This window comes from Pungitius pungitius, chromosome 7 (genome assembly GCF_949316345.1).
Source record: "Pungitius pungitius chromosome 7, fPunPun2.1, whole genome shotgun sequence".
NCBI classification, from domain to species: Eukaryota; Metazoa; Chordata; class Actinopteri; order Perciformes; family Gasterosteidae; genus Pungitius; species Pungitius pungitius.
In genome coordinates, this window is record NC_084906.1 from 15,907,173 (window position 1) to 15,927,777 (window position 20,605).

Sequence of the window (20,605 nt, forward strand, 5' to 3'; positions counted from 1 at the left end):
GGTGTGTGTGTGTGTGTGTGTCCCGCAAGGCCCAGTGAAGTGTTAATGATGTCCCCGCTGCCTCGGCCAGGTTACGGCACGGGGGCCGTTAGCCGCCCAGGGTAAACTGCGAGGCTCCCAGAATAAATTGCCACCCGGAGCCACGCAGGGCTGGTCAGCCAGCCAATTACAGGCCTGCCCGCTCAGCTGAGGATGATGGGATACGATGTTAATTGTATGTCTTCATTTTCTGGCAGGAGGTGAGTCACTTGGCTTGTCTTCTTGGCGGCCGCCCGCTCACACGCGCGCACGCACACGTGCACACGCAGAGCGCTACATCTTGATGTATGGCGTGCACACATCTTAATGTATGGCGCTCATGCTTTGAAATCGTCTTTTTGTGTGTCGTGCGCGGTCGCATTCCTGTTTCCTGGCTCACAGATCTCGGTTTTGAATATATATTTTTTAAATCATAACAATTTTACACTTCAGTCGTCTTTGTCGTATTTCCCAACAAGTCGGAGATGAGTTGAAGGCAAATGAAATCAACGTGATGAGAGTTCTCTACTTCTTTTATTAAGGTGCCCGGGGTCATCGGCGGAGTCTTTTAACTTTCACAATGCTTAATTGGAGTGGGGAACAGTAAATAATAATGTCTTTATTTTTGCACTCTCATTCGCAGTTCTTGTATTCGGGGCGTGGAGTAAACTAAGTTACTGTTCTAATCATTTCCACAGACCAATTAGTGATAATTACCTTTTGCTGTGAGACTCGCAATCTCCAATTACAGCAGATTGCTTTCAAAAATCAGACCTTTTCGGCTAATCAAAAGCAGAAGAGAACATAAACGAGATAAAAAATGTGAAAAATGTTTCGTTTTTTTAAATGATATCGTGCCCGCTGGAGCACCTGAAGAGAGACGTGGCAGACCCAAAAAAAACAACACCTGCACAGGAGAGCGGGGCAGACGCCTCGCAGCGCTGCACATGAAGAGTGCTCAGTTGTCTGGAGTCGGTTGGGTGGTAGTTGTGCGGCGGAGTTGTGCACTCTCCTCAGTATATCAACATAGAGACTGTCTGGTAGCAGTGCTATGGAGAGAGAGAGGTTAGCTACTATATTAACATAGGGAGAGACAGCGCCAGAGCACAGCACAGTCTGCCAATGACTGAGCAGTGGAAGTGAGACAGAGAGAGAGAGAGAGAGAGAGAGAGTGAGAGAGAGAGAGAGAGAGAGAGAGAGAGAGAGAGGAGGCCATCGACCAGGCAGCCACAAGATGGAGTGGAAGGGAACGTGTGAGAGATGAGCTGTCCAACATGTGACAATGTGCGTGTGTGTGTGTATGTGTGTGTGTGCGTATGAGGGGAAAGAGGAAGTGTGTGTGCGTGTGTGTGTGTGTGTGTGTGTGTGTGTGAGAGAGAGAGAGACAGCTCCCCAAAGCAGCCAGTGAGCGTGAATGTGAGGAGGAATACAGAGAGGTGCATTATGGTCTCAATCATTGATCGCTTCCTCCCAAGGGGGCTGGTGACTGCCCCTCACCACACAACACACACACACACACACACTAGTACCCTGTATGTTTTCACATTCACAGCACACCCGTGTCGGCGGGGCCGGTACTGTTTGCATGTCCTCAACTTTGTCTCCGCACTGCTGAAGTTAAATTCCCTGAACTGAATACAGTTCTATCAACACTGTGGAGTTAAGGCGTCATAAAAGAGGCCAAAATATCCCACAGGGACGCGGAACGAGCAATGCACGCTTTGTGACTTCTGAGAACATTTGGTTCAATTATATTGTGACTTAAAGGATACATTTTTGTCGCTGTCAACAAATCCTACAAAGAAACTATAACCACCAGTATGTTAGTCGTCCCGTCTGGGGCGCTAAGATAATAAAAGGCAAGACATCGGTCTGTTTTTGGAATATTTAAACCCCTTACCTCAAAGATTCTAAAAGAAAATATTGTATTATTGGGTTCATTATTTACATGAGTTCTGCGAGGCTAATGGTCACTTTGCGAGCATTAACACAACATCAGCGAGGAGCATGAAGTGACGGAGGCAATCAAGGAAACCGTGTGTTGGTTGGGGACAATTTCTTAGCTGCAAATTGAAATTGTTTCTCGCATTTCAATCTTTCACAATGTATTTTTAATCCTACACATTTAAATCCGTAACCGTTTGCCCAAAAGTGTTGAGTGATTGGATAAGCGTCTTTTTCTACTCAGCTCCAGCCTCTGAAACTCAAGGTTACTTCCTCTACTTCTTATGTGCAGTCACAACATGTAGGTTTATCACAGACTGTATACCTGTCAGAGGGGAACATGTATTTCCATATAGTTATATCCTCACACTCTAAGACAAATACTTCTAGGACCGAAACATGAGTGAGAAGTGGGAACCAATTTGTTTTCTCGCGTTCACCTTAATCTTAAGTCCTGTGCAGCCGCCGGGGGGAGGAGGAGGGGGGGGGGGGGGGGGGTTAAAGTGCAGTGACAGCCTGTGCCCTCAACCCACCACCACCACCACTGCACAAAAACACCACACAACACAACACGGCCCACCACCAAACATCACACCCTGTCCCCCCCCTCGCCTCGCCTCCCCTCCCCGCATCACCCATCCAGCCAGCCGGGCGCCCCCCCCCCCCGTCGTCCTCTCTCACCGCCACGAGGCTGACACTAATGTGACACTCTGGAAAATAATTACCAACAAACGCACTGCTGACTGCAAACAGCTCGCTCCCCTCAGTGGACTGTCACTAGTCATTAGTCTGAACCCTGGGAGAGAACGGGACCACCGAGAGGAGGAGGGGGGGGGGGGGTAGAGGGCTGTGGATGAGGGAGAGGAAGAGGGGCCATACCAGGGAGGGGTGGAGAAGAGAGAAAATGAAGAGAAGTTAGGGAGATCTGACAGGTGAGATAGAAATAATGTGCTTTCTAGATGTAAAACATGTAAAGCAATTTTTAAGAGCTTACGAGTGTGATGAAGTTGAGGTTGCATGTTGTGGCCCAGTCCTCATCGCTGGCCCCCTCTGGTGGTTTACATTATATCAACTGTGCTTGAGAGCGGTGGGTTGTGGGCAGTCTCCCTCTGATTTCCATCTGAAGCAGCTTGGTTTTGAGGGGTTTTTAAAGAGGGAGGAAAGCTGGAGTTCAAGATAAAAGTGAAATCCAACATTTAAGGAGGTGAAAGAAACAACAAGGCAACAACCTACGGAGCAGGTAAGCAAGGAGGTGAAATGAAGAAAGGGCACTCAGCCATGAAGCTGTTCGTGGTGCCAGCAATTCCAACACAATTATCCAAATGCCAAAGGGTACATCAATTCTTTCAACACCAACCCCCCTCCCTGAACAGCGTTATTTGAGTTGCCTTGGGGGGCAGCCGTGCCACAGAGAGATTAAAAAATTTTTAGAGCTCCAACAATGGCCAATATTAAAATGTCTTAATACATCTGCCTGGCTATTTTGATTGGTAACTTAACCCTTGACTCTTGAGCAGAGAAAAAGCCTATTCTCTGAGCTATCGTCAGCAGGCTGGAGTCTAATTTTTGTATGATTCAGGCTAATGAGCCGGTAATAAGTCCTCTGTGTGTTGAACGAGGGGGATATTGCAGTGTAGCGGAGGAGAAGGAGGAGGGCAGGGGTGGAAGACTCTCATTTTTCAATAATCGCAGGGTATGAGGTTTAAGAAAGAAACTGTTTCCTCCCCTTGAAATACACCAAGGGTTTTCATTGATAGTCCCTTTGCGCGCACACACACACACACACACATTTTCTGGAAGATGAGACTGCAAGCGAGAGCGAGAGACAGGGAGTTGGAGAGAAAGTGAAAGTTTGTCTGTCTGTGTGTCATCCAGCCAATGGCTTTATCCAGCCTTATCCTGAACCATGAAACCATAGTGCATGACACCCCTCTATGCTCTGCACAGATATGGCTATTCACTGTTAGCACAGAGATTTGACAAGCCAGACTGCTCTCACTCAACAGCCTGGGTCAAATGGATGACTGTCACTATCCTTTTTTCTCGCTCTCTCTTTTCCTTCTCAATTCCACGCTACGCATCCCCCCGCACACCCCCTTTTGCTCCCCACTTACCGCCAGTTTCCCCAACTATGCCTGTTCAAATTGACAAATTCAACCAGCTACAAAAGAATAAATGAAAAGAGAGGGAAGATGCCTCTGAAGGGGATAAGCTTTGCAGAGGGAAAAGATCTGGTTGAGTGGGAGACAGGATTGTGAACACATTCGTCTGGTATCCACAATGTAAATGTTTCTCAACACTACAGTAGAGTGGATAGAGACATTATTTATTTTTAAAAATCATGCTATTTGAGGATCTTGTTAAGTTTTACAGAAAATATTATTTGATTACGGGCATTTGTCACCCAAAACAGGGGGCAGTAACATGTAGAGAGGCATGTGTGAAAAAAAAGTGGTTTACGAGGAAGACTGCTAGCTAGAACACAAACATACAGTAAAAAAAAAAAGAAATCAGCGTTGCCAATGTTTTATGAGAAAGCCTCCAACATGCCAGCAGCAGTCGGATTCATTTATTGTGCTTCCTTCATGAGTTTTCCCGCCCGTTTTAAATGTGCGCCCCTCACTGATTAGTTTCACCTGTCCCTCGTTAGCCTCGAAGGCACTAGGCCTCCTCACCTGTTCCCGCTTCCTCATTAGTCGCACTATTTATAACAGCCCGACTTATTTATGCATTGTCAATATGTTTTTTCTGCCTGTAACATTGGACCCTGAACATGTAAGAAGGTTTTCTTTGTTACAGAATTTTAATTTAATCTGCCCATCCACGAGTCTGCATTTCCTGCCTCTCCTGTTCTCCAAACCATGACACATTTTACGTTGTTCTATAGTTTATACTGACACATAAATGTTTAAAAAACCTTCTTCTGGTGAAGCTAGAACGTATTTTGTCTTTAACAATCCATTCTTTGTATGTGGGTTTCAGTTTGTTGCATTAAATCTTCAGAAGAGCAAATAGTAAACCCACGTGGGTTTGTTTCAAGACACACAGTGTAGTTCTGCGTCAGTCAAATCTCCACCTCGCAAAAACCTTGTCTCCGCTGTTGTGTGTCACTTCTGTGTGTGTGTGTGTCTATCTACCCCCGAGCCCCAGGAGGCCATTTCTTACAGCCTGTGGTTTTGTGTGTCGAAATCCTAATCGGCATATACCCTCACACACACACACACGCGCGCTGTCTATTGGTGTTCAGTCAGGTAAAGGTCTCCCAGTCGTGCTCTGTGAGTGGCCTCAGCTCAAACAGATCAATAGACGCTGGCACGTCCCTCCACCATCCAAGAGAAAACAATTAAAAGCCATCGATCCTGTGCCAGGCTTCCCCATGAATATGCATGTGTCCTTGACCTTCCCTTGGAGGGGAGAAGAGACAGACAAATAGACTGACAGACAGGTGTAGGGGCGCTCTCTCTTTTTCCACCCCTCAGTTGTAAGGTGAACTGCTTTGTGATTGTGATTTGTTATGCCCTGTATTGTTTTTTTTCCTCTCCTGCGTACCCCCACATTAAATTTCCAACATGCCTCGCGAGCTCGCACGAGGCGGATCGTCGCATTAATGCCTGTGAAACCGGTTGCTCTTTTTTAAGCTTGTTTCAGGCACAGACTGCTCTTTTCTGAGCCGCGTCGGGGAAAGCAGATCGAGTGGCTCCACAACAAATGTCCCCTCTAGCTCGCCTGTTTCCTGGCTCTCTCTAATTACAGATGTGTGACATGCACATGGGGACATCTCCATGTTAGCACATCACTGTTCCTGCCCTGACACATCCTGTGGTCACAACAGCACGGGCTGCAGGGGACAGCCCCGCTCTGTCCTCCGTCACCGGGGATTAGCATTAGCATGCTAACAGGACCCCCCGGGGGAGCGCTGAGCTAAGGGTCACGCTGACAACTGTCAACAGCCTGCTTTAATTAGCCGAGCCTGGTCATCATTGAGCATATGCTGAGGCTGACGCTACATTTAAAAATCCTGTTCACACATTCTGCACTGCTACAAAAGCCCCACATTGGCTTTAGGTCGATGGTAACTGGAAGGATTCACCTCATTTGAGGTGCTGAAATCGTGAACAAAAATACGAGTGTTACTCCTGTTTATCTGCTTTAATCCATCAGTCATCATCAATCCCCATTACCCCCCCCCCCCCCCCCCCGCCCCCCCGACCCTGGCTTCCTTTTTGCTTTAATATTCCACATCCAATTGTATAGTCAACTGTGTTGAGTCCTGACATGTCACAATGGCTGGCTCCCAACCTGACAGTATCAAGATGCCGTTGTCATGGGCCCGGAGACAAGGTGAGAAGCAGAGTGTTTGAGGTCCAGAGTGTATCGTCAGTCAGCCAGTGCATTATCCAGCTGTTCCGTGGCTGTCTACCTTTTTCTGTGGCGGGGTAATGGGAGTGTCACACACTAGCAGACAGTCGGAGTCTCACTATTCAGCTGAGAGGCCACATCCATATACACTGCCTGCTAACTGACTGCCAACGCTGCCGAGGCTGTCCTGTCTGCCCCACAATGACTGTCAGTGGCAACCTGGGGGCTGGCTGGCGTGACTGTCAGCGACTGGTCACAAAGCATTTACCTGCTGACAGAATTGCAATTAGTCCAGGGAATGTTGTTACTGGGAGAAAGAAAAAGAGAGATAGAGGCTAGGGTTGAGGGGGGGGGGGGGGGAGGGGGTTGCGGTGAGGATTAGGTGTATGGTGGGTAGGGGTGGATAGAGTGAAAGGGAATAGGGGACTGAGAGGTGCGTAGACGGTGTGGTGTGGAGATGTTGTGACGGCAGCGATGGAGAGTGAGGGGTGAGTAGATAGAGGAAGGTGAAAAAGGATTGTGAGGAGTGGACGAGTTTGATCTGTGAAGAAACCCGTATATGTGTAGCAACATATCAGGGGAGTGTGTCTGTCTACATACATTTACTTAGTGACACAATCCCAACAAATTTCGCCAATAGTATCACCTCATCACACACACAAAGAGACGTTGCCTCTGGCCGCCTCCTAGAACAGGGAAGGGAGCCTCTTTTCAGCACCAAGGACAGCTCTGTGTTTGTGTCTGTTGCTTGAACACATCCACATTTTCCCGGCACTGAGAGTTGCACTGAAGGAAATCAACGTGGGGCCTGTCCTCTGGTGTCACACGGCTACACAACACACTGCGACCTCGCACAAAGCCAGTGCCGGTGAGCTTTGTCTCAAACTCTGGAGCTCATCACCATCGACTAATGACCTCTCTCGCTTTCCCCTGCAAGCTCTTCACACTCCCCTCTCGCCTTTCACTACCCATCTCTCTTCATCCCACACGCTCTTTGTGTGTGTGCTCTCGGCCTGATAAGAGAGTGGCAGGGGCTCCTCCCTGGCCCCTAAGGGAGAGACGGAGCGTGACCGAAACCGTAGTCCCAAACCAAACACAAGTGGAAATTGGTCTATGGGCCAGGATCAATAGTGAATTAGCCAGTACGCTGGTTCTATGGAGGGCTGCTCAGCTCTGATCTGATGATCCATAGTAAAAGGCCACGAGTGGAACCCTGAGACGAGCACAGAGGCAACGAGGACTTCAGGGGTTGCAATGATGGGATCCGCTACCCGGGGGCCGACCCACTCAAATTGAAGTGTCTCCTCAAGAAACTTTGCATGTAGAGCACTACGGCGTGTCCTCCCCCGTGCTTCGACGGTCGGCATTTTCTCTGCCTTCAGGAGGCCTTCTGAGGTCACAGGGACGTGTCCAGGGACGTGTCGTGTCGCCTTGTGCCCACATGCTCTTTTTGGTGCAGGTGTGAATGCTCCGCTAAACTAACTGTTCATCACTGCCCGCCTTGATGGCACGTGTGTGTGTGTGTGTGTGTGTGAAGGTGTGTCGTGTCTCTCTGGTGATTAATGAGCGGCAGGGCCTGATGGATTGTCCTGATCACAGAAGGGACACCATGTTGAGGAGACACACACAAACTAAGTGGGGATATAGTACGTTGCTGTCCAACGCACGCACAGACACACACGCACACACACGCACACACACGGATATGCAAATGTGGGCTCAGACATGCAAGTGTACATTCACAGACATTTAAGCACATATACAGTACATGCATGCGCACACATTTTCCACCCGCGTGTACCCACATACACAGACGGTTAACCTCTATCAGTCCATTACATCAGGAGGAGTCATCTCAAGCACATCTTCCCATCTGCTGCCTCAGGCACCTGCACACAGACACACACACACACACACACACACACACCAACTCAACCTCCTGCACCTGGTCCATCTGACAGAGGGAAGAAGTTTCCAGAAGTGAATATCTGACCCGAGTAGGAAGACACCATCATCATCTCACCTCTCTCTGGAATCTTGTCATGTGGTCATGAGATGAGAGGTATTTCTGCTGCTGTAGGAGAGACAATGGCACAGACACACATACACACACACACAAAGTCAAGGTGGCTTATTCCCTGGGGCTTTAGCAGGGAGCACGTGTAACAAAGCGCCTCCTGTTGCCTCGTTGTCACGGGTGTTTCTTTGCCTGGCGAGGTGGGTTTTTGTGATGTGAATCCGCTTTAGGGTGCTTACCGTTGAGTGAGTTCTTAAGGTGATTTAAATCACTGGAGTAGGGTTTTCTGAGGTCCAATGAATCGCATTTGGAATATCCCATTTTACAACACAAACATATGCAAAGGTACGGCCGCACACACACACACACACACACACACACACACATGCACATTCTCCCCCAAGCGGTCTGATAAGGTTGTCTTATCAGAATAGAAGAGGGAGGGAGGTGGAGGGGGGGGGGTAGCTGTGTGATAATGGCTTTCACCAAATCCCTCCTCTGTCACAGATTAAAATGCCTGCTTGAAGAGCATTAGCAATCTTTCTTTTCATCTGTCTCCTCTCCCCCCCCCCCCCCCTCTCTCTCCTCTGTCGGCGAGTGCCATCGGATTTCTGGACCAATCTTTTGTCACAGGCTTGCCACACATACAAGGAGAAGTCAACCTCAATCTGATAGGCCATTGTCTTATTCTCCCCATCGCTGATTCCTGCTCATGGTATTGATCGCAAAGCTCCCCTCCCCTCACATCTCATCTCCCCGCTCTGTGTGAGGCAATGTGTTTTGTGCCTGTATTCAGTCTGATGGAAGACGTGGTCAGTCTCCCAGTGAAAGAATCTGAAGATCAGTGGGGAAAGTGACCAAATTAGAACAGTTTTGTGTAATTAGACAGGTGTATTGGCGGCCGGACGGCACACTGGAGCTAGCATTGAACCCAGTGGACTCCCCCCCCCCCTCCCCTAATCCGGTCACTCCGGGTATCAAGAGATCACAGAGGTGGGGAGAGAAGAAGCCACTCGAAACTAACTGTGACACTGCTCAGCCACCATCCCAGTAACCCCCCCCCCCCCCTCCCCTCCCTCCCCTCCCCAACCTTCGCCTCCTCCTCACTTCTTGCGCCTCCTCCACCATGCCTCACAGGCCCGTCTGTCACCCCTCTATAATTATGAGGAGTGAGAGTAATGTGTTGCAGTATGAATAGGATTGTCGGCCTGATTGTGATGTATAGGCTTTCATTACCATGTCCAGGCCTGTGCCCTTCGCCATGTAGGAAATCCTATTTAGGCCCTAATTTGGGAGGCTCCCCGACCGTCCCGCCTGATAGCAATCACACACAGTAATTGTGTGCTGGAGCAAGTGACAAGAGTGGAGGTTTAGACACGTAGAGAGGAAAAGAAAGAAGGATCGGGGGAAGAGGAGGGAGGAGCTCCTGACAATGATATATCTGCATAGTTTGGTACATTATTCAAGTCATCCTATGCAGAATACCTATGTTTTTGTGTAAACTACTTATTTTAAGGTGGTGTCTTGTAAAAAATAATTTAGTGGCACTAACAGTGGAGATATCCATGTTCGGGATTTGATGTGAATTTAAAACAGACAATTGAGGGGCTTCCCCTTCTCTCATTTTAAATCCACAATGCTACATAACTAATTGGAAGGAGAGATCATGCTAACTTAATAATTATGATTTATGAGACAATCTCCAGTGGATATCTCGCCTGATTTGACGACAACATGTAACCACCCCTCTAGCAATCAATATTTGTACATTTGCCATGTCTAAGTTGTTAACTTTTTTTTTTTTATATTTCATTAGTTCCTCCTTAGAGGAGAGTGAATTTCTGCACCAACATTAATGCAGATCCGACTCCACTTATGGCCTTGTAGATAATGAATGCCTAATTGACTCATTTAAATACTGTTTGCCTGCAGGAGGGCCTTTGCATTAAATGTTTGATTGCCCTCATATTAACTGTCATTAATCCCCTCCTGCTCTTAATAGGGACTTTATGATGCTTTCTTAAAACTTCTCGCCTACCTCACTCTTGCCTTTGCATAATTAAGTAGAATATTCAAAAACATGCAAATGAAGGAGCTCTCAGGATTTGACTGATGGTCTTTGTGTCACAGAACTCTAATTACGGGCAAACCTTTGCATTTTCTGTTCTGCATTGGTTCACGGTTCATTAACTCGGGTCACCGTGGGTCGACACAGTTAACTGTCCAGTTTAATGTCCAACTCGCCGCACGCACGCTCGCCGCACGCGCCACGCGATCCGACCGACAGAAGTTCCTGTACCTGCTGTGTCCTTTAAAAAGGAAGACGTACGACACGTAGGGAACTTTTGACAGCCGTTACAAACTGTCACAGCACCAGAGTGGGGGAGAGACACAAACTTGTCTGTGTTTATAGCTTAACTGATCCTCTTATTCCTGCTACTCCAGTCTGTCCGCTATGCCCTAATCTCTCCGGGGGTCTTACTGGCCCAGGATGACAAATGGGAAGGAGAGGCCAGTCAAGCGTGGGCCCTGTGGAGAGGCTCAGGCCGAGGGTCTAACTAAGCCTCCTCAGCTCCGCCCTGGATCATCTCTGACATGGCCTGCACTAACCCCAGGGATCGAGGAGCCACACACATCAGACCCAGGTACGTGCACAGGGACACACCGCCACAAACGCATGGTTCCACACGTGTAAGCATTCCCAGAGTAAGGCGAGGCGAGTCGCTCTGATCAGTACGCTGCACCTGACTGATTTTTTTTGTCATTGACAAAGCTGCAACCTTGTATTACACACACACACACACACACACACACACTTGTCAGTTGCACAAACAATTCAAAAATGTCAGCTTTGAACGGGCGACACAATATAGAACCCAGACCCGCTCTATTTCGCTACCCCTCAGCCCAGCTCGATAAGAGCGTGTGTGCTAAATGACCACGACGCGGTGAGTGGCTGTTCTGTGACTTCTCAGCGCATGTAACGCGTGGAAGCCTCCCCCCCCCCCTCCCCGTTTCCCTCTCTCTCTCTCTCTCTCTCTCTCTCTCTCTCTCTCTCTCTCTAGCTCCAGCTCCGTGCTCCTCTGCGCCCCACTGCCTCTCAGCCACGGGATCAGCTGCAGGCGCTAATGAAACGTCAGTCAGGTAATTGAGGCTGTGGTGGTGGTGGCGGGCCAGCCAGGCAGGCAGCCTGTGTGGGTGATGACACCGGGATGCTGGCAGCTCCAGGATCTCACACCCCCCCCCCCCCCGCCTCCCCTTCCACCTCCACCTCCCCCCATGAAGCATCACAGGAGGCCCTGCAGGACCCAGCGGGGTGGAAACACATTGCATTTACACTGACATCCCCCCCACCCTCACCCCCACCCATCCACGTCTTCCTGTTTGTGTTAGGGAGGCACATGAGCGACGAGTGGCGAGGTGTGCAAGCCGAGTCGTCAAGTCGACCAGAGATTGTTAAACAGCTGCTGTTAGTTCGGATGATGTTGTGCCAGCGGCCCCCCGGAGAACGAGTCAGAGGTTAAAGCCCTTTGTTATTGCACCCCAGAGTGATGTTACCGTACCTGCCATCCGCTGACCTGCTCAGCAACCCCCCCCCCCCCCCCCGGTGAGTTATGGGTAATGTTTAATTCCCCTGCCGTGACAGCTGCGGATCCGCATGGTAAATTGGATTTTTTTTTTTCTTTGTGGGAATTGCGCTTGTGCAGGTGAAGAGAGGGACACTCACTAACGCTGGTTAGCCGAGGTAACTCTGTCACACGTTGTTCAGAGGCCTCTCTGTCTCTCCCTGACAAATCAAATCCAACTGGTTTGTTTCTGAGTGAAGCTGATCCGCCCAACCCGGTCCCGTTTATAGTCTGCATGCAATCGCAGCTCTGACCTGAACCTCCTCACACCGGCAATCCAATAAAAGTCAAACTACATGGATGCACGTAAAAGCTGAGGAATAGACATGCATACATTCAGACTGCACAGCTTTAAGGCAAACCTTCACAATATTTGTGCGTTCCAGTACCTGGTTTTAAAATCTCTTTGTATGGGTAAACATGTGATGTATCCAGAGAGTGATCCACATCTGCGTGTATCAAGGAACTAACATTCACCCACATTCGTCTTTTTTATACTCTATAATCTCTCCTCGTAAAATAACTTTTTCTCTTTCAAAACGGTTCTACCGAGTCGCTTCTTTTTCAAGGAAGGACACCTTGGAACCTGGAGCTGTTCTGAGAGCGGCCCGGCGATGGGGAATAGGAAGTCTAGATTTAGTCCGCTGTACTCCACTCCGCTCTCTTTGGCCTCCCCGGGGCTTTAATGTGGCGGGTGGACAGTGGGGTTAATGCCTAGCTGTAAGCACTGTTTAGTGCCAGTGATTGGGTTTGTGTTGCAGCAAGCCTTCCCCCAACCAGCAGAAAAGAAAAAAAAGAATCCAGTGGAAATGACTTCCACTGTCCAGCCCTGTGGGCAGCTGTGATTTCTTCCAACCTGCGGTTTCAACTCCCCTCCCCTTTTGTTGCAGCCCAGCTTCCCAGAGGCCACAGGTGAGTTCGATGTGGAACAATGATTAAAAGTTCCCTCACTCAAGGTGACCTAAATAGGAGGAGGTGAAAGTCAAAGTGAGAAACATGGAGACGAGAGAGGGACACACGGGTGAAAGTCTGTTTTGGACATTCGTCACGGCCCATAAGGAAGGCGCTCCATCCCCAGCTTGGGGAGGCGGATTATCAAGACGCGGTCCCTCTTCCCCCTGCGTAGTATTCAGTGATTGTATGAGACGCGATGGGTAAAAAAAAAAAGAAGAAGGAGCCATCGACAATCTAATCATTGTCACATCAGCGGTTGCCTCGAGGCGTCATGTATTTGAACAGCGTTCTATCACATCTGCTATTACCTGCCTCTTCCTGCCTTATGTCCCTCGGTACACATCTTTTCTCTTAACTGTGTGTTCAATCACCAGCGGCGGCGGTGCGGCCCGAGCGCCCCCCCACCCCCTGCCCCCCTCCCTCGACAGTGACGTATGCCGGCGATTAGCCTGGATACAGTTCAATTATGATAAACAGCCGGCGCACCTCTTAGGTCGTGATTAAAGCCTCAGCCCGGGCCTTGATAAAGAGATCCCATCTCAATGCCATCACGAGCACATTATAAGACACTCCGCCGTGCAGGTTCTGCCTCATGCTTTTCACATCAGTGTTGCAGAAGGTACAGTGTAGGCCTGCGCGGCAGATGGGGGGGGGGGGGGGGGGGGGGAAGTCTTTATCATTCACACATGGCCGGTGAGGCGTCCCCTCCCCTGCCCACCTACTATTTTCAATTTCGAACTAGTATTTATTAATAACCTCCACTTCCCTGCAGCCTATCTTACAAGATGCCAGCCATATAACTTAGGATGGGTTTAGATGTTTAGATGAGATAAGAGAGGGAGAGAGAGAGAGAGAGAAGAGCCCTAGTTTTGATAAATGGATGAGCAGTGATGAAAAGAAGATATCAGAGGAGCCTGAATGGAGAGAAGGAAGAGAGCGGAGCATTAATCCAACACAAGGCTGGTGGAAGGAGGGAGCGAGAATGAGAGACAGAGAGCGGGGAGGAGGTAGCAAAAGAAAGATAGCCTTTCGGCTGTGTTCTGTCAAGGGAGAAATTACACATTTACGGAGGTTTTTTCAAGCAACGACGGGTTCCATAGATCATACCCATGGATTTATGAGCCAATTTTCAACATGAAATATAGACACACAGAATCCATTTTACCCATGTTTACTTGCCCTTTCTCACTCTTTTCCTCTCTCTCTCTCTCTCTCGATCAGACCACCTCCAGTGTGTGGAATGGTTTACTTCTGGAACTGTAGTGAGCTTATTAAAGACATAAGACAGAAGTTTCCCGCTATGATAGTTAAGAAAGGCACCCTCTGAAGGGATTTGAGATTAAGCAGAGGTTTTAGGTTATTAAAAAGGTCTATATTCTGTCAATTTCTTCCTTTCAATAGAATCAACAGAATTACTCTATATTCAGTTTGATCACACATTTGAACCATCTTAAACCCTTCACATGATAACAATGGTTTTAGGTTATGGATGGTTACATAAAAAACACCTCCCAGAAATGTTTTTATCTACATCTACATCCACCCACGGAAGGCGTGCATACTCCCCTCTTCAACGCAAAAAATTAGCATAGAAATGAATGTCTAAGCAGGCTTAATGACATAATTGACATGCAATTAGCAATATTATGGGCAGAGAACCTCATGAAGTTACTGTGGCTGTGCCAACCCAATAACGAGCCCTGCTTAATTATCATATTAATGAAGTTATTACGTGTCACTTAACTTAGATGACAGGTAAGGTAAAAATGTCATGGTTCTACAATCTCCCCGGTAAATGTTTATTCAACACTGATTACCTCAAAGTTAACATATCGTTTAAGAAAAAACAACAGAAGCTTGACATGTGAAAGGAACCACTGTGGCATAAACACATATAACACGCAGGAAGAAAAAAAAACAACAACAAAAAAACACCATGAGGTTTATTGAATCATTGACTAAACCATCTTTAAGGTCACCTGAGGACAAAGAAACACACATCAGCCTCACTTGCCCAACATGGGAGACGGGGCAGCAGATGGAACCACAGTCTATCAGGCGAGACGCACTCTGGGTCAGGCTGAGGGGGGGGGGGGACAGCAACATCGGGTACTAAAGGCTAACACCAAAACACATTTCCAGTAAACACTATGGCATGATTAGGCAACAAAAAAAAAGCGCCTCACATCAGGTCAAATGAGCTCTGCAGCTCGAGGTCCTCCCACTCCCAAAGTCCCTTCTTTCATTCCAATTCATTTCAATTACCCGGTCCTTCCCACCTTCTTCCCCGGGTCCCGATTAGCTCAGCCTGGCAATTTACAGTTGATCTTGCCTCATCTAAGGCTGAGCGATGGTGGAGGCAAGGAGACGAGCAGTAATGGAATGAAATGTCACTCAGTTGTTGCCTTTGTCACAAAGACGCTGGACAGGCCCGATAGGGGGAGGGGGGGTGTCGGAGAGGTCTCGCCGGTAGGGGGAAAGTTGTGTGTGTGTGTGTGGTCAGTGGGGCTTCTACGTAAATGAACAGCAATGTGCTGTTGCGTTCCCCAGTGTGCCGCTTGTCCAACCATAAAACGTGTGTCCTCCCGGTGACCACAGTGACTCACACGGTCACACGGGTAACAGCGGGGGCTCTGTTCCTCGTCAAGGCTTCTTCACCTTTTTCACTGAGGACGAGCTGGATGCCGACTCTCTCCGCTTGCGCTGCAATGCGAGACACAAAAACAATCACTTAAAAGGGCCTGCCAGGGTTTGCCCGCCTTCAGTCAAACAGTGAACGCTGTGCATGACCACAACGAACGTGAAGACGGCGTCTGCAACCAATACAACTTTACTTTATTAAAAAGGCGAGGGAGCCAGACCAATCAGCGGTGAGTGTCATCGCACTGACTGGATCCCTCACTGACATTTGACTTATCTAGACAAATTTTTGTAATACCAGTTTATGAGCCTGAACATTACACTGTGGCCATTTCCATACAATTTAACAAAATAAGAAATATGGTCACAAGTTTTACGTATTTGATGTGATTTTGGCAACGGTCACATCCTTACTATGGCTTGATTGATAAAAAAAAACATACTTTTTAACCAGGCACTTTTACTCTGGTCCGATTCAGCGCAGATTCTTACCGAGTTGGGGGTAAGTGGTGCTCCTACAACATCAATGATTTGCTCCTTGGCTTCCACCTTGATGTCATCGGCACAGGGCCAGGATGGAGCCTCGCCCCCCGGGGTGGACGCCGCGGTGCTGTTGGTGGCATTGAGTTCTCCACTCTGCGCTGCGGAGGCGGAGGCGGCAGGCCCGGCTCCTAAAGTTCCGCCCAACATGCTGCCGGTGCCGGTCTTCAGTAGGGCCTCATAGCGATGACGCAGCATCTGCTGTTCGTACTCACAATTGCTGTGAGCCTGCTTCAGCTCGTACAGCAGCACCAGGTCGCTGCGCAGCTCATTGAACATCTGAACGATCTCCTCTGTGGGCATGGGGTTGAGATCTGGATTCAGGGACACAGAGGCAAACAGAAAACAAACGTAAGGAGCTTGCTATGGAAACACCAACAAAAGTTGTTTACAAAAAGGGGTTTGGAGTTATTTGTCAGGTCGTTGTAGTAAGTGGAAGATGGTGGTCCTGCTGATGAATGTAGTGGTCCCAAACTGCCCATTTTTTAATTACCATGCAACTCAGGTAATTGTTGAAGCTTTGCTTGTCTGTCAAGACCAGTAGATAGGGTTATTGTCCTTGTTACTCTATATCTGTAAATGAGGAGCCATCTTTTAAATAAAACATCTCATATCATTAGAAAACTGCCAAATACAACCCCAGGACTAAAGCTTATTGTTGCCAAGATTGTGTTTGTTAAGAAATAGCTCCTATGTGTAGGCTCCCTGCTATTAAATCACACTGGCTGCTCCCTTTAGTCGTAACACATTTTAGAGATGTCAGAAAGTTATGTTTAAACCCCAGAATTAAGTTGACAAATCTTCTTGAGTCTGCTGTTAGCTTTGGCTCAATGTGGGACAAATCACATTTTTGCCTTTTTCTTATTGGTAGATGACGATTTGTAATGTAATAAAATTCTAAAGTCTCTGGCCAAACTTCAACCAGAAGTTATAAACCCGGTGTTATAAGCCTGAATAACTGAAAAATGGTTGTTATTGTTTATTTTAAAGATTTTCCTGCTGCACTGTAAGTGCCAAACCAAGAACATCAAATAACCATTTTAGGCTGTTGCAGCGTCCAAAATGCAGATTGCTGGTGCTAATTCACTTACCCACTCCTTGATCTAGCAGAATCTGCTCAATGGCCTTGATCTTCTTCTGGCCTACCGAGCTCGGCAGTTTCATCTGAATTGCAAACACACACACACGGAAAGACACACCAACACACACACACGGTTGTGATTTAAAGGGCGGTGGATACCAGGATGAACAGCTCCACCTCAGGGCTTTTAATTCGTTTGAAATGCACTTCAACGGGCCAGATCAAAATGTATTTTTCCACTGAACCCTGTCTGACTGATTGGCTCGCAGGATACTCCGCTCCTTTAGCCGAGCTAATACATTTTACATAGAGAGCAGCAGCTCCTCATCAGTCTTGAAGATGAATAAGAGTTCCCCGTTGCTAGGTCTTACAGATATAAGCGAGTTACTAACAGAATGTATCATCACACTGCTAATGAGAGATAGCATGCTCAAGTCAGACATCCTGGTCCCTTGCGTATATTAGCAGCAGGGTCCAGCTTTAGTGAAACTTTCTTGATATAAATAGAGGTTGAAACAAAACGGTCTTTGTAAAAGAAATGTCAATGAAGAACTAACTATAAGTTCTCAATACAGAGCTGTAAGATAATTTCTGAAAACTGTAGGTTTGGTCTGCGCCTGTGATTGTTTTTAGTTCCTCACTGGTCTTAAGTGAGCTGTACTCACCCTCTGACTGCGTAGGTTGACTCCCGCTGATTTGAAGTCTGGGAACTTGATACCTGCCGTTTCTGGAACGGCCTAAAGAAAAATAAATAACTGATAAGAGACACGCCAATGACAAGCCTATAAACTTTGCACAGACTTCACATGTCAAAATATTCTATTCATTACTATGGGATAGATCAGGACTTCATTTCAGACAACAGCATACAAACTAATGGGACAGGGCTGAATCTCAATCCTTCGGTGGACTATTGCATTGATAAATCTCAACACTACTTTCATTATAGGAAAACATTTCCCACATACAAATGGCTGGCTTGTGCTTTGCTCTTTCTGTATGAGTGTTTATCATACCGGTTTCTCCGTTTCTCTTTTTTGTGGGAGCTTCTTTTTGGAAACTCTCTTCTCTGCACGCCTTAACTCTGTGGTTGTGTCAGCTGCTTTAATTAGTTTCTGCAGATCCTGGGCCTTCTTCTCTCGTTCTTTCTTCCTAGTCTCAATCTTCCTTAGCTCCTGAATAAGATATTCCTCTTCTGCCACCTGCAGGAAAAACAAGAAAGGTGCAGTGTAAAAATTTCTGACTGGTGGAAAACATCTTACAAGGTTCAGTATTATTGTTGAATTTTTTTTTGCAATAAAGGCATAACTGCATTAAAAACTGCAATATCAAAGCCAAAGTCCAAACAACAAGATAAGAAACCAAGTTACAAACTTGTTCAGGTGTGCGATTAAAGAGCTTGTCCAGTTGCTCTTTACGGCGCCTTTCATGGCCGGCATCAAAGATGTAGATCTTGGGCTCGGTCCCTGAAGCTGCACGGACCTTTGTGAGTTTACCACAAATACAATAATACCGTTCTTTGAGGTCCTCCACAGAACGTTTCTGAAAATAAATGGGAGAATGTCATTTCAAATATGCGCTGTAACGTTTTGCAATACATACATACAAGTGAGAGGGAACATGAGTGATGGAGACGAATGGCAAAGTGATTACTCTGTATTGCTGGTGGTCGTAACGGTCATGGACAACAACGAAGCGCAGATCAAAGCGCTTGCACAGGTCGAACAGATGGTCCGTTTCTGCTTTGGTCCAGCCATCGTCATGGAGATGCATCTGGTATTCCTGCTCAGAGTACACTGGTACCTGCACTGTCTACAAAAACAGAGAGGTACAGAAAGGACAGTGAATCGGAATGAATAACTAAACGAAAATGTAATCAATGTATACCTGAAAAAGAAAGAGTTGATAGAAGATGGGTAGCAATAAAACTCCTGTGTTTTTTTGCAGACTCTTCAGTCATCCTTACCTTGTTGAAGCGGGCAAAGGGGTAATCCTTGCCCTCCTCTGCCACTCGTCTCCAGTGGTGGAAAATAGCCCCATCCCTGCGAGCTGGATTGGTGAAGGGCATCCACTTCCAGGGCCGCACTTTTTTACAACCCAGCTTGGCTTTGACCGTCCTGTAGCCCTGAGTAGTATCACTCGGCAGCAAAGGGGGTGCATCTCTGGTGTTCATCAAGAAAAATATGTCTCTATTAAAAGCAAGCCAAAAATATTCAGCACATGCAGAAAATCATAGATCAAACCACTATGCCACATCTAAAGTAAGCGAGACTAAGGGAAGGGATAAACAGTAAAGGATTTTCCTTGAAAATTACTGACAGGCATCCCAAAAACCGGGAGCAAAACATTGAATTTACAGGCTTTTTCAGGTCTGGCTTTAACATATGATCTCCTATTGCTTAACTCTGTGAACAAGTCACTCTTTGATTTCGTTGATTCTGATCACAGAAGAGAGATGAAAAATGGATTTTCAATGGAAGATTGAAAAACCTCCCAATTTGCATTCTATACCTACCTCGGGCAACGTGATAGCTGTAGCAATGGGTAAAGTGGCTCTAGCACACAAGACTCGATTCAGTGGTATGTTAATTATAAGAATGACTCAAATAAAGCTCATACTTTTTATCTGAATAGAGCAAAGCGTAGACCTCTCGGTGCATTCCCTCAGGTCTCTTGAAAGTCAGCGTTTCCGTTGCCTTCTTGGTTTTTTTCTGAGACAGAAGATAGGAAAACGGTTATTTATTTCCTGAGAACAAGTAATACTCAATCACAAACTAACAATTCATAACGTTTACTCAGTTGTCTTAATATCCCTCATTTCATATGGCATGTTTAGTGTTTTAGAGTTCCGCGGACTGTAAAATTATTTGAATGTTTACTGAAATGTGGGTAAATGAAATAAAATGAACCATTACGGGTAGCCGTTTTGATTCAAGTTAACGTTATCTCTTACCTTGTCCGAATTGATGAGATCTTTCTTGCTGATGGGGCCGTCATTTTCTCCTCCAGTCAACTCCAGAATATCCCTGACATCGGCACCGGTACCCATGGCTTAAAATGTCTTTAAGTAACACTTCACGCAATCTGTCAAAAGTAAACACTGTTTATCCGTTCACTGGCGTCAACCCAGTTAAGCGGTACTGCCCAGCAAACACGCTCCTAGCTAAAGGCTAACGCTAAAGTTGTCATTTTTAAGCTAAATTAAATGTATACAGAGCCACAAAAAACAAATAACTGTTTTGTAAAATAAAGTATTGTAATAATCCGAAACAGCACACGAAATCTATGGACACAGTAGGAAAATATTCACAAGCTATTGTTAAGGCTAGGTGAGAAGCTAGCAACTAAACCGACAGTACTTCCGTTCCCGCTGATTACGCTACAACCACAACTCTGTAATTTACTAGCGCCTCCGAAAGGTCTGGC

At 47.0% G+C, this 20,605-nt stretch overlaps 1 protein-coding gene across 1 annotated transcript; it reads right to left on the minus strand.

Annotated features, from left to right (window-relative positions):
* Positions 1-14,471: 14,471 nt before the first annotated feature.
* dmap1 (DNA methyltransferase 1 associated protein 1) lies at positions 14,472-20,554 on the minus strand. The gene is made up of 10 exons (XM_037470291.2): positions 20,133-20,554; positions 19,799-19,890; positions 19,146-19,341; positions 18,833-18,991; positions 18,554-18,721; positions 18,196-18,381; positions 17,845-17,916; positions 17,190-17,262; positions 16,051-16,412; positions 14,472-15,621 (listed from the first exon to the last, which is right to left on the minus strand). The coding sequence occupies exons 1-10, from the start codon at positions 20,226-20,228 to the stop codon at positions 15,562-15,564; spliced, it is 1,464 nt and encodes a 487-aa protein (XP_037326188.1). The 5' UTR covers positions 20,229-20,554; the 3' UTR covers positions 14,472-15,561.
* Positions 20,555-20,605: the final 51 nt, after the last annotated feature.